This window comes from Alligator mississippiensis, chromosome 1, assembly GCF_030867095.1.
Source record: "Alligator mississippiensis isolate rAllMis1 chromosome 1, rAllMis1, whole genome shotgun sequence".
Taxonomy (NCBI): Eukaryota; Metazoa; Chordata; order Crocodylia; family Alligatoridae; genus Alligator; species Alligator mississippiensis.
The window spans coordinates 151,314,703-151,329,178 of record NC_081824.1 but is presented as its reverse complement, the minus strand read 5'-3'; the positions used below and the strand labels follow the sequence as shown (position 1 = coordinate 151,329,178).

Sequence of the window (14,476 nt, the reverse complement as noted above, 5' to 3'; positions counted from 1 at the left end):
CTCTATTCTATTGAGTTGTTGAGGTGAGAGCAGAAGTCTTTTATGTGATTTAATTCATATTGGAATGCCCAGAGTATGCAATTTGGCCTCTTTCGGCTGCTGTAGATTTAAATAAATAATTCTCATATTTTTGTTCTCAGCTACATATAGATGACTTGATGTGCCTAATTCATATCTGTAGCTCTTTTTATTAGATTTTCATTAGCTGCTCGAATATATATTGTTTCTTCCTCTAGTAGTTGCCATTGTATTATCCTTTTTAACTCCCAAGGGACATACTGCCAGCAGAGAGAAGTGGAAGCTATAACAGAAGGAGATGAAGACAATGAAGGCTGCTGCTGCTGTAAGCCAGGTCACCTGCCTCACTTGCTATCATGCAACGCAGCCTTTAACCTCCGATGGCTGACATGGGAAATAACTCGAACCCAGTATATCCTGGAGGGCTATAGTATCATTGATAACAATGCTGCAACAATGCTGCAAGTGTTCGACCTGCGCAGAATACTCATCAGATATTACATAAAGGTACACTACAAGTGCAGTGAATTCTACCTTCCATTCCTAGTTTGAAATTTTTTGGTAGTTAAAAAGGGAATGAGAAAGGGCTATCTAACAGAAATAATACATTTTAAATAACAAGGTTTACATTTGCTAATTTGCGCTGACTGGAAGAGCTGTTGTTGAAATAGTGAATCCTGTGATTTGTTCTACAAAGAACAAATTACATTATGAAACCAAGGCCACTGAATCACAAAAGATACTTAGTTCCTTTATTTTTGATTATTACATTTCTTAAAGAACTTTCTATATAATGATGCCTTGTCTACATGCTGACTTGTTCTAGATTAATTGAGCTGGTTTAGGCAGTACAAAACCCATGAGTGAGCACATGGTTTTCATTTTAAAAATAGGTTTTCTTGGTCTAGCTTATAATTGTTTCATAAGCATGTGGATCATAGAAAATGGGGATTGGAAGGGTCATTTAGTCCAGTCCTCTGCTCAAAGCAGGACCAGCCCCAACTAGATCATCCCAGCCAAGACTTTGTCTAGCCAGGTCTTAAAAACTTCGAAGGATGGAGATTGCATAACCTCTCTGGGTAGCCTGTTCCAGAGTTTTACTACCCTTCTAGTGAGAGAGTTTTTTCCTAAAATCTAACCTTAACTTCCCTTGCTGCAACTTAAGACTGCTGTTGCTCCTTGTTCTGTCATCTGCCACCACTGAGAACAGTCTAGCATGTAGTTAAAGGCTGCTATCCAATCCCCCTCCAGTCTTCCCTTCTCCCTATAAAAAGAGCCCAGTTCCCTCAGCCTCTCCTAAGAAGTCATGTTCCCTAGCCCCCTAACCATTTTTCTTGCCCTCCACTGGGCTGTCTCCAATTTGTCCACATCCTTTCTGTAGTGGGTTGCCCAAAACTGAACACGGTACTCCAGATAAGGCTTCACCAGTGCTGAATAGAGGGGGAATCACTTTTCTTGATCTACTGGCCATGATCCTACTGATGCAGCCCAATATGCCATCAGCCTTCTTTGCAACAAGGGCACACTATTGATTAATGTTCAGTTCATAGTCCATTGTAACCCCCAGTTCCTTTTCTACAGACCTGCTGCCTAGTCAGTTTTTGCCTAGCCGGTGCTGGTGCATGGGGTTGTTCTGTCCTAAGTGCAGGACTTTGCACTTGTCCTTTTTGAACTCCATAATTTAAAGTTGGGTTTCTTTCTCTTAGGCTAATCCTCCAATTTGTCGAGGTCTTTCTGAATCCTATCCCTACTCTCCAATGTATCTATTGCTCCCCGCAACTTGATGTCATCTGCAAACTTGCTGAGGAAGCACTCCATCCCATCTTCCAGTTTGTTGTTGAAGATATTGAACAAAACCAGCCCCAGGACCAACCCCTGGAGCACTCCACTTGATACCAGTTGCCAACTAGACATCAAGTCATTGACTACTACCCTCTGAGCTTGACAATCCAGCTATTTTTTTATCCACTGTACAGTCCATTCATCCAACCAACCCATACTTCCTTGGGTTGCTTACATGAAAGTTGTGAAAGATTATCAAAAGCCTTGCTAAAGTCAAGACATCTGCAGAACCTGTGTCTCTGCATCCACAGAGCCAGTCAGCTGATCATAGAAGGTAATTAGGTTGGCCTGGCATGATCTGCCCTGGGGAAATCCATGGTAACTTTCTAATCACCTTCTCTTCCTCCTGATGCTTAAAAATAGATTCATGGAGTCCATGATTTTTCCAGGGACTAAGGTGAAGCTGACTGGTCTGTAGTTCCCTGGATCCTCCTTCTTCCCTTTCTTAAAGATAGGCACTATATTTGCCTTTTTTCAATCATCTGGGACCTCTTCCAGTCACCATGATTTTTCAAAGATAATGGCTGGTGGCTTATTATAATTGAGAATAGGTTTAATATCTCAAGTCAAGCTGTCCAAGCTTTAAAAAAACTCCCAAAACTTGATGCAGCCTGTACAAAGAATAGAGCCCCACATCCAACAGGAGCAAGTTTCCCCCGGACAAATTTTCACATGCTTCTAATGTTTGCTTTGCAAAGGCATGGCTTTCTCGCTGATCGCACTTGCAAATGCACAGACTGTTCATTTGTGCATAGTTGCCACTGTGCTTTCTGATCCAGGTTTATGCCTCAAGCTTCACCTCTCTGGTCAGGCATCCTGGCCAATTTGATTTCAGCTCAGCAGAAGTAAATTTGGTGTAAAATGAGTCCTGTTAAGCACAGACATTTGCACTATATTGTTTAAACATATTAAACAATTTTAAACTATTTAACTCTATTAAGCACCATATTATTAAATTGTATTAGTATAAAATGGAACTGGAAATGAAAAGGAAGCCACTCTGTGTTTAGGCAGCTCTGTACTGCTGTTCTGTACTGAATTTCAGTCCAGAAGATTCTCACACTTGGTTTAATTTTTTAAGTGTCGGTAAAATTGGAAAAACAAGCTGAGTTAGAATCAAATCAGTTCATTAGTTTAAGATAATGAACAAGTGTTCTTGGCAAGTTGTAGCTTTTTCTCTAGCTTTTTCAAATCAGCGGCTTAAACTGAGGAGATTATGATGCCATCCTAACAAGTCAGAGGAAGGTGAGCTTTATGGAAAGGTAGGTTAGAACATCTGGTCTGGGGACACATAGGTGGGAGTCAACATGTAGCAGGACCAAAAGATATGCAGTAGTAAGGTATGTGAATGGTTCTCCTCTTCTCGGACCGTAACATTGTCATGGTAGATAGGCTTGTGTGTTCCAATGACCCTCAAAGCTATGTCATCTGGAGTCTTGTACTCCTGGTAGGTTCTTTTTGGTGAACAGATCTGAGGTGAGGTCCCAGACTAAGCATGGTCCAAACCCCTGAAGACCCCAACAGTGGAACAGGCGTACTTGAGGACTTGCTGGACAGATGCAAGACCTGCTAGGCAGATAAAGGCCAGCTGAAAGAAGAAGGTGGCTATACCTTTTTTTGGAAAGGAAAGTCAACTAAAGAGAGGTGCATTCACAGGGTTGGCTTTGCCATCAAGTACAAGATTGTCAGCCAGCTTTCAGAACTCTCTGTGGGCATTCATTAATGCCTTATGATTCTGCCTCTCAAGCTCAATAACAATCAGTATGCTACAGTTGCCAATGCGTACGCCCCCACACTTGATGATGAAGTCAACAAGGAACAGTTCTACTGTGCTCTTGGCACAATCCCAACTGCCATTGCCAGGGAAGACAAGCTCATCCTCATGGGTGACTTCAAGACAAGAGTTGAGCAACTCTCTGAACTCTGGAGTTGCACCATTGGAAAAGAGGGGGTAAGGAAAGTCAACTCCAATGGTATCCTCCTCCTCAGCAAATGTGCAGAGCATGACTTGCTCATCATGAATACCATCTTCAGACAGAGTGACAAATATAAGACCACTTGGAAACATCCACACTCCAACCACTGGCACCTTCTTGACTATATTATTGTCAGAGCCAATGATTGTACTGACGTCCGTATCACCTGAGTCCTAAGAGATGCAGTTGACTGCTGAATGAACTACCATTTAGTCAGATCAATCATGGACATGCAGCATGCACCATAACACCATAAACAACTGAAAGGAACGTGGAAGAGATTTAACATCAAGGCACTCCAGAACCAAGCTAGATGTGAGGCTCTTCAGCAACTCCTTACTGAGAGGCTCTCTGGCCTACCTGATGACATCAAGAACATCCAAACGTATTTGGGGGAGCTTAAGAATGTTATTCACAAGGCATGAATCAATGGGATACTCCACTTACCATCACCAAGGTTGGTTTGACAAGAACAACGAGGAAATCCTAACACTTATCCATTAGAAGAGAACCACATTCTGCAGTTGGCAAAATTAACCCTCCAACCAGCAAAAATGGGAGGCTTACCACCAGCTCAAAGCTGTAGTTCAGAGGAGGCTACAGGACATCAAGAACCGATGGTGGCAAGTGAAGGCCATGGAGATCCAGAGTTTCACTGATCAACATGATATGAGAAGTTCCTTTCAAGCAATAAAAGCCATCCATGGGCCACATTCCAGTGGCCCAACCCCTTGTGATCCAAGGACGGTTCCACCTTTCTCACAGACAATGTATTCACCAAACAACAGTGGAAGGATCACTTTAAGATTCTACTCAACCATGAATCTGAGGTATCGGCTGCCACCATTAAGTCCATCCCTCAACACCCAGTAATAAACCTCTTGCTGATCTTCCATCCTTCAAAGAAGTCTGACATGCCATCACTCAGACCAAGAATAATAAGGTGCCAGGCCCAGATGGCAACCCTACAGAGGTCTTAAAAACTGATGGAACAGCACTAGCGCAAAAACTTCACCACCTTCTCATCAAAATATGGGTTAATGAGGAAGCTCCACCTGCCTTAAAGAATGCCAATTTTGTGGCCATCTTCAAGTCAGTATGTGGGAACTACCGAGGCATTGCCTTCCTCTCCATTGCATCCTTCTGAATTGCCTCTTCCCCCTTGCTGCAGATGTCCTTCCAGAATCCCAGTGTGGCTGTAGACCATCTCGGCATACCACGGGCATGATTTTTGTTGCACGACAGATCCAGGAGAAGTGTAGAGAGCAAAACCAGGAGCTGTTTATGCCATTCATTGACCTAACCAAGGCCTTGGAGTACCTGCCCCAAGTCCCCCAGGGCAGACCGAACCAAGACTTTGGCCTCCATCAATTGTAAAGCCTTACAAAAAGTGCTGGCTAGGTTTGGTTGTCCACTGAAGTTCATCCGTGTCTACAGGCTACTCCATGATGGGATGACTGCCACAGTCCTATGCACTGGATCAGAGAGAGACCCATTTACCATCCATACTGGTGTCAAGCAGGGCTGCATCATTGGCCCAACCCTTTTTTTCATCTATCTTGCTGTGATTTTGATTCTTATCCATGACTGCCATCCTCCCAGAATTGGGGTTGAGTATCAAGTGGATGGTCAGCTTTTCAACTTGCGGTGCCTTCACAGCAAAATGAAAGTTACCAAGACTGGCATCACCGACCTTTAGTATGCTGTTGACTCTTATCCTTGCACACACTGAAACCAATCTGCAATCCACCCTTGACCTTTTTTCAGGTACCTATCACAGCCTGGGACTCGCCCTTAACCTTGGGAAGACCAAGGTGCTCCATCAGCCTGCCCCAGCACAAGCTGCCTCCTTTTGCCCACAAATTACCATTGGTGGAGAAACCCTGGAAAATGTCGAGCTTTTCCCATACTTTGTTAGTCATCTCTTCTAGTCAAGTCAGTAAATGTAGAAATCGAACATAGGATTTGCTGTGCCAGCATCTCCTGTGGAAAGCTTCTCTTTGCTGACTGAGATCTGCAGATGGAAATTAAGATCCTGGCCTACAATGCAGTTGTTATCCCCATGCTTCTCTATGGGTGTGAGATGTGGGTGACATATTGAAGCCATCAAGTACCTGGAATGTTTCCTTCAGTGTTGCCTCAGGAAGATCCTTCACATTAGAAGTGAAGACCACTGTACCAATGCCAGCATCATCTCTGCAGCTAACGGAACCAGCATTGAGGCAAAGATCATGAAACATCTACTCCACTGAGCTGACCACTGTGTGCAGATGGCTGGCACTCATCTCCTGAAGCAAGTCCTCTTCTCTCAACTTATTCATGGTAAGAGGACCCGTGGAGGACAGAGGAAGCACTACAAGGACACGTTGAAAGCATACCTTAAGAAGGGTGGCATCAACCCTACACATTGGAAAGTGCTGGCTGATAACAGGTTTCAATGGCGCTGCACTGTACATCAAGCTACAGCCCACTTTGAAGAGAACCGTCTTGCTCAGGAAACCAAGAAACAGCAGAGGAGGAAGGAAAGTGCATGAGATCCTGGCCAACAGTTGTGCCTCTCCCCTCCCCACGCCCCCCACTGCCCCAGGCACCACTTATGTCTGTGGAAAAACTTGCAGATCATGGATTGGACTCCTCAGCCACCTTAAAACTCACCAGTAATCCCCCCCTCTCCCCCCTGGCAGACATCATCCTCATATCAAGGGAGAGCTGATGAATAGGTCTGTCTTCATTGGCTATAACTTTAGTGGGGTTCTGTAATTAAGACAAGGCTGTTCAACCTCTAACAGGTCAGGGACCACAGCCTTGCAAGTGGCACCAGCATAAAAGACTGGTTCCCTGTGCCACATGCCACGTGGGTATTGTTCCCACTGCACTATGTATACCAGAGATCCAGCTTCACCCACAGCTCCCCCAGCACCAAGGGCTGCACCACTATGCCCTGCCCTCTGGGGTACAGCCAGGAAATGAAATCTGGAGGAGGGAGGGGGAGCCTGGAGACCCCAGCTGCTGCTGCAGCCTGAGTAATAGGAAGAACAATGGCTAGGTGAAAGCCCAGCGGCCACAAATTAACCCCTCAGGCTGACAGTTGGACAGCCCTGGTTTAAGAAAATTATCCTATTAAAGGGTTAGATTGAGCTTCTTGAGTTTAATCTATTTCATTTGCCATTGCATTGACAGCCAGGAAGCCACCTTTTTCTTCACGTAAAAGGATTTTTACTCTCCTCCAATAAACTGGGTCAGCTTCTGTAGCCTTTTTGCATATATGTGAAATAATGTCCTGCCTGACTACTGAGATTTTTTCCTAGTGCTGCCTCTGTCTCCTCTCAATTTATTCTTGTTTAAATACCATTTAGTCAGCAAGAAGTTGTCTTAGTCTCTGAGTGCTGTGCATTTCACTACCCATTGTTTCTGTCTGATTCTTCTTAAAAGAAAGTGTGCTTATCTCTCTGCATATACTCAAAATCTGAGACTTGATCTTTAGTTTGTATCTGTCTTATTTCTCTAGAATCCAGTTTTCCTTTTGCGTGTATTTTATATTATTGAAATAAGAAATAGATTTAGAATTTTTAAACAGGGATTATTAATACTGTCCTTTTTCAAGCCTTAGCAAAGTTCTTCAACTTTACAGGCCTTCATTCATTTTACTATCCAATTCAAAATTAATCCATTATTGATTTGCTCTGGTGCCAGCTGAAAATCTTGCTGTTCTCTACTCCCATCCCTGTTTCCTTCAGCCATGTTGACTCAAACACCTTATTCTCCTCTTAGTAAGGAGTAAGGAGAGTTGATCCTACATTTTCTGTGCACTTAAACTTCCATTGACTTCAGTATGAGCAGAGATGTGTAGCTGGTTTTAGTATTGCCATTGCTGATATGAGAATCATTTAATTTGCAATTACTGTCCTCTGCAACACTGACCTTGTATAACCTTGTCTTTTACTTATAAATATATTGTAACTCCATTGCCACTCATTTTTTTCCTGATGCTCCTAGATCATTCATCTGCAGGGATTGAACCTTAGGAACCCTGATGTAGATATGGATCTTGTTACTTTTTCATTAATTTATGTATGTGCTAAAAAATGTTTACTGAATGTGTTCCTCCTCCTCCTTCAAACTTTGAGAGAGCTGATCAATGATCAATCATTGTTTCAGATTCACTTGTAAAAAGCTATCCAGTTTTTCTTTTTATTTCACTAACTTCATCAACAGTGTAGCCGGGGGTGAGAGCTAGGCCTTCTAATGGTGGAAGTATGCACCAATGGCTCTGTTCTTTATTCCCTTCACCCTGGGTTTGCCCATTCGGAAGTCAACAAGACAAATGTAAGAGCCTTCCTCTGGGCCTGGTGTGGCCTGCGACTGCAAATCTCCCCCTTCCTCCTCTCCTTTCTGAGGCTCATCCCTGGGCTCTAGCTATTCCCCTTCCGGATTCCTGGTTGCTGCCTGGCTGCCCAGCTGGGGCTAGCCCGACTACTCACATCCCTCACTCCTGGGTCTGCAGCCGATTGCCATCTGTCAGCTGCTGCATCTCCCATATAGTAAGGGAGGGGACTTCTGGTGTGGCTTCCCTCCTTGGGAGCCTCCCTGGTGCTTTACCCCCTGCCTGCTCCTTCCGGCCACTTCCGATAGGTGCAGCCCTGCCAGCCAATCTGGCCTTTCCGCCTGCCCCCCGCAAATGTCTCACGGTCATAGAATGCCACGTCCCCCAGCTTCCCCTGTTCGCAGCCAGCCACCTTTCCAGCCTGCAACCCAGGTGTGTAGCCTGGGAAGGGTTTTCTGGGGTGCTATATTGCCTGGTAGGTGTCCTGTGCCCAAGCCTGTGTTACAAGCAGGCAACTACAATATATTTATTGCCAAAACAAAACAACAAGTAAAATAAGGTTTTTCAGAGCTATATTTTACACTTGGAAGTTCTCATATTTACAGTTGCGTTCTGATAAACATGTTCCTGTTAAAGAAATGGGAGAGTTGCATTCTCAGAAATCTGGAACTTCACAAGAGGTGAAACAACATCAGATGTTTTTGGCCATTTGAAAACTGAAAATCAGATTTGCAAAATCTGCAGAAGCCTTGATCAATGTCATTTTCATTTGCAGTAGACTCCCTAGAGTAACAGTCACTTCTTCCAATTAACTAAACAGGTGTTGAAAGCATCGATTCCAATTGTAGTGTATTGCTTTTCATTAATATTCTTTTAAGTCGCATTCATTTACACTCGGTTAGCACTCAGCAGACTTCTTCCTTTCTTGTTTGTCTACTATTTAGATGCAAATTATTGCAGTCACTCTAGATAAACAGTTTTGTGAATCAGTGATGACAAGGACCAGGAATAATATATATTCTTGGGGGTAATTAATGCCTTCTTAATCTGATTTTCTCTCTTTTGTGCAGTGGTTCAAAAACAGGTACAATGGCTAACAAGTCTGCGTTTTGTCAACAGAGCATAATATACTTTACAGCAAGTTCACCCAAAATCTTAGACTGGATAAAAGATGAATCAATCCAGAAGATACTACAACCCTATGCCAAATGGCATTACATTGAACGTGACCTTGCACTGTTCAACATTAACATTGATGAGGATTATGTTCCATGCCTTCAAGGAATAACCAGAGCTAGCTTCTGCAGTGTTTATCTAGACTGGATTCAGTACTGTGCCAGAAAAAGAATAGAGGTAAGCATGTATCTTTTAATTCTTAGGATACTGAATTATAGAGGTATTGCACTGGAGCAAATAAAAGAGTAACTAAAGTTTAGTATCATATTTTGTCACATATAACACTCCCGAAATATAATACATGCCTTCTTTTTGAAAGGAAAAAAACAAAAAACTTTTCCTTGTAGTAGCAGCTAGGGAGCAGAGCCTGCTCATTGTTCTGCTCGTGAGTGACATGCAGATTTTACTTTTAACTTTTGCTAGTAACAGGCAGAAACTGTTCTTATCATATTTCTCATATATAATGAACACTGCAATTTCCAGCAGCTGTTTTTGGAGGGAAAAGTGTGTGCTGTATGCAAGAAAATACAGTATTTTCTTCAAAGTGTAAAGTAATGTATAACGGGAAATATGTTTTGTACAATGTGCAAACCATTTGTGGAGCATGTTAAAAGAGAAACTGGGGAAAAATAAGTAGTTTCATGTACACTATCCATCAGCATTAACTTTATTACCTTTAGTAAACCTGCATTTAAAATCTTTAAAAAAAATGATTGCTGCTAGTGGAAGTATACACCCAAGGAAAAGCCTAAGTATCGTAACAGTGCTTAAGTTGTCATAACTTCAAAGCATCACTGCTGTAGGTCAAATAATATTGCAAATTTAGGGGGAAAATATCAGTCTAGTTACACATAGGTGTACTTTTCAGCTGTCAAGGAATTACAGACCTGATTAGCCAAGAGTATCAGGTTAAATCTGAAAGGTCGTATTTCAAATCTAACACTGTGTTGCAAAACTATGGAAACTTATCATTTAACTGGAGGGAGTTAACAGTTACCCATTCATAGTCTCTGAAACCCTAACATTATTCAGGTTCAGCCATCCTTCCTACTCAAATGTATTACTGTGTTTCATTGAAAGCACTATGCAGTTAGACATGCAAATTCCACTGAGTTTAATACTTTGTTGATGACAGCAGAGTTAATAACCAGCATAACTTTTTCCAGTCATTATGTCTTTTGTGTGTTCAGGTTCTTTACCCATACTTCCCATTAGCTGCCGCTGTCTGTAACCTGGGCAGCCCCCTTGAGTTTCAAGATTCATTCTCCCCTTCCTTAGCATTTGTTAAGCCTGCCTGTCATCACCACCACACCATTTCTCAGGTGGATCACTACTCTAATTCCTGTTCCACTGAATTCTTCCTCTTGCATCTCCCACCTGCTTTTTCTTCTCCCTTCACAATGGGACCCACCACTTTGTTCAAATTAAAACAGGATAGAAACCAGCTATAAAGTTGCTACATTTTCCAGCACTCACTTTAGAGCTGCTTGGCTCTTTTCATAGATAGATATCTTTATATAGATATTTTTATGTCATGATAATTACTTTGCATATGTGGTCAGTCAAAATTTATTGTGAAATTAACCAGTTAATTGCATAATATACATAATGTGTGGCAGGGGCCTTTGACTGTTGCAGCTCCCCACTGCATTGTCTCCAAGCCGTAGCTCTACTGTGTCAAACTGAACTGGTGCTGCAGATTAGGGTTACTGCAGGCCAGACCTGGACCACCCTGGGGCTTGCTGGAGTACATGGAGCTGGCATGGAGTGCACAACACCTATAGCTCATGGGCTAGACTCCGTGCTGCAGGCATCACATAGGGTCAGTCCAGGGTGCTACGTGCCTTTGACCCCTGGTGCTACACATGCTGCATATAGCACGAAGCCAGCACAGGGCGCACGCTGCATATAGCATTTCATTAGGCTGGCTTCTCACACTGGTTCTGGAATGGCCCGATCTGGACCAGCCCCAGAGGCAGCATGCAGAGCCAGTCAGTGGGGTGCTACATGAAATATGCATCCTGGACTGACCCCCTCTGTGCTGTGTGCAGAGTATGCGATGCTGGGTCTCGCTTGTGCCCTCCATGCAGCATAAGGGGTTGAGTCCAGAGCCCATATCTTTGACACTGCTGGTGTATGCACATTTCCACTGTATAGGAATATTATAGTTACAGGAGTATTGTTACTTTGTTTCATAATGTTTATATGAAGAACTAATATATTATCTTTACATCTTTCCAGCATCTGGACAGTGATGAAGATTCTCCTTTAGTAACACTTTCTTTTGCCTTATGTATTCTGGGGAGGCGAACTCTGGGAACAGCTGCCCACAATATGGCCATCAGGTAATTTCTAGAAATACATTTCCCCCATCTTAAAAAAAGAAATCTGATTAGCTTTTTCATTTAGTGTGAAATCTAAAACGATTCCTGGATCAGAGATAATTTCATTGAAAAATTAGTATTAAATGCTGCCCTTGGTCACAATTTTTCTTAGAAACCTGAACAATAAATTATATTAACTTTTTATTTTTTCTTTTGGCAAAGTAGAATTTTATCCTATGGAGTTTTCAGAGTAATGATTAATTTTAGGTTGAATCCTGGCCTGAAGTAGTGTTGCGAGGACTTACTTCTTAGAGGAAAAAGATGTTAACTGATCTGTTCAAAGAAGGTCCCAACAAAACATGGATTAGTAGGCTAAATAATAAATCCATGAGCTTCCTGTATTCCACAGAGCTGAACACCCTAGTTGCTATGCAACTGAATAATTTGATGAAATGATGATGGTAGTGACCCACAGAATAAGAATTTGATTGCTCCTTGGCAAGCTTCACACCACACCACTACCCACAGGTGACTGGAGGTGAGGTCCGGGGGGCCCATGTGCCCCTGCTGATATTGGCCCCTGACTTGGTACTGCTCAGGATGGGGCATATTTTGCCGTGCAGGTCAGCAGTGTGTTTGGGGGTGGGGGAGCACTAAGCCATGGCACAGAAGTATAGGAGTGGATTAAACTCCTTTACCTTATTTAAAGAATTAAACAAAGAATAAGTAAAACCAAGTTGCATTATTTTAAAAAGCATTTTATAGAATGTTTCAAGCCTGTCCCTTCTCAAGATAAAGCTATCCTTTAAATATTTGTTTTAGCTTTCTAATTTTTTATTTGAAATGTTTGCAAAGTCTGCTTTTATGTCTTCCTTTGAGCCTGTTGTTCAAAACATCCCTGGACCCATGTAGTGTGCTTCTGCTGTCTGTTTTTCTCAGTAACTTTCTTGATATTTTTGCTATTAACAGCTGCATGCTGCTTTAACTTATTTTAGATAGGATTGACTTTTTCTGTCTGCTTTCATCCATTCAAATTGGTGTTATTTTTCATAAATGAACAATATTCCAACCTCTGTCCTAAAGTTACACTTTTTCTCCCCCACTGCCCATGTTTAATAGTGGTCTATCTAGCCAGTGGTCTATCCAGTGGTATCCTGTACCTCACCAAATACATGCCATTTTTTCAGTGAGATACAGGATACTGGGCTAGATGGACCACTGGTCTGACTCAATGTGGCACTTACTATATTCTTATTTTCAGAGGAAAGATTAAAGTAGTTTTGACCTTAGACTTCCAGTAAATCCTACCACAGTGATAGGTACATTAGGACTGCATGTAAAGATACCAGTAAAGATCCTTAAAAGTGTTGATATACTGGAGTTTTCAGTTTCCTTTATGAAAGTGCACTGGAATTCTTGCAGTTATTATAGCAAAGTTAGCTCTGTTTAATCAGTTTGTAAGGTAATGGACAGCTGGAAGAGTTGTTAGTAATATCTTAGTTATTGCAAACATATAAAATTTTCATAATATTCCAAAGAGTTAACAAAGCGAAAACTGAAGTCAAGTTTATTTATTTCCAAGAGCTGTTGTAAGGGTTTTAACTGTGTCCATGGAAATAGGTAGTAGGAGTTGGATCATATTTCCTCTTCATGCGCCTGTGTGGTAGGTATATGGCCACCTAACTGCTGTTTTTGGCACGTGCACATTTGGGGATGAAGATGGATTCAGAGGGTGTGCAGAGCCAAGGTCACCCCCCCCCCCCCCATTTTTGGACCACAGTGCAGGAGCAGCAGCCAGAGACTGTTTTTGAAGAATTCCCCCCCAATACTTTCCTCTGTTCTCAAAGCTGTCTCCTCTCCCCTCTTCTCCTATCCCCCCTCTTCTCTGTCTGCTGCAGCCACTGTCCCTGGCTGACCCGAGGTGAGGAAAACTCAAGAGCTGCTTCTGCCCTACTCCAGTCAGGATTTTAGGGAGCACTTATGCAGGGAGCCAGGCTCAGCTAGCGACTGCAGTGATGGGCGGTCAGTTCCCCTCTCTTCCCTGTACTTCCTTCTGCAGATGTAGGGCAAGGGAGCCCATGTACTGCCACTGCTGACCCAGCAAAGCCTGGCTTCCTGTACAGCCACTCCCTGCAACACTGGTTGGAGTGATGCAGAATTTGCCAGGAGAATGGCAATGATGAGTGGACAAGGAGGGTGATAGAAGGGACAGGAGGTGCTGCTGAGAACAGAGTCCCCTGTGGCCACTGGGATGCTGAGAGCAAGGGGAGAGGGAGAGACTCTTATCTGTAGGGGTCTACCCAACTTGAGAAGGCAGCCAGTTGATTTAGCAGGCAAATCACGGGGCTGACCATCATTTTCGAGGGCTTATCATGGCAGATCCCTTCCCCATACCTCTGATTGCCCGATGGGCCCCGGTGACCCCACCTCTCACCCCTGATTGGCTACAAGGGCTATCTGTCAGGTGGCCCCTGCCCCCCAACACTGATTAGTGGAGAGGGGTGGGGCCGTATGACAGGCAGCCCTCTCAGCCAGTCAGTGGTGAGGGGCAGGAGGGGCAGCCATTTTGCATGTTCACTTTTGTGCTGGCAGCCTCCCTCCACCCTTCCCCCAAGTGAGCTGCATGGCTGGGAGGACTGTTTGGTCCCACTGGGGAGCAGGCATTTTATTTTTAGCAAGTTGTCTTTTTCTGTGAATTTCGCTGAGATTGCCCAATTTAGCAATTTCCGCAAAATCCGTGCAAAAGCGATTTGGGTAGGTTCCAACTTATCTGATTCGGGGACTTAAGGAAAAGTCCCTGGGTCCTGCTCCCATGG

The 14,476-nt window shown here is 43.3% G+C and overlaps 1 protein-coding gene across 1 annotated transcript in view; it reads left to right on the top strand.

Moving 5' to 3' along the window:
* The window catches only part of PCNX2 (pecanex 2), a 245,957-nt gene that overhangs the window by 205,161 nt on the left and 26,320 nt on the right, over nt 1–14,476 (top strand). Inside the window, exons 26-28 of the mRNA XM_059715472.1 lie at nt 272–525; nt 9,280–9,513; nt 11,578–11,681. Of these exons, the coding sequence (XP_059571455.1) occupies nt 272–525; nt 9,280–9,513; nt 11,578–11,681 (592 nt within the window). The remainder of the gene's footprint in view (nt 1–271; nt 526–9,279; nt 9,514–11,577; nt 11,682–14,476) is intronic.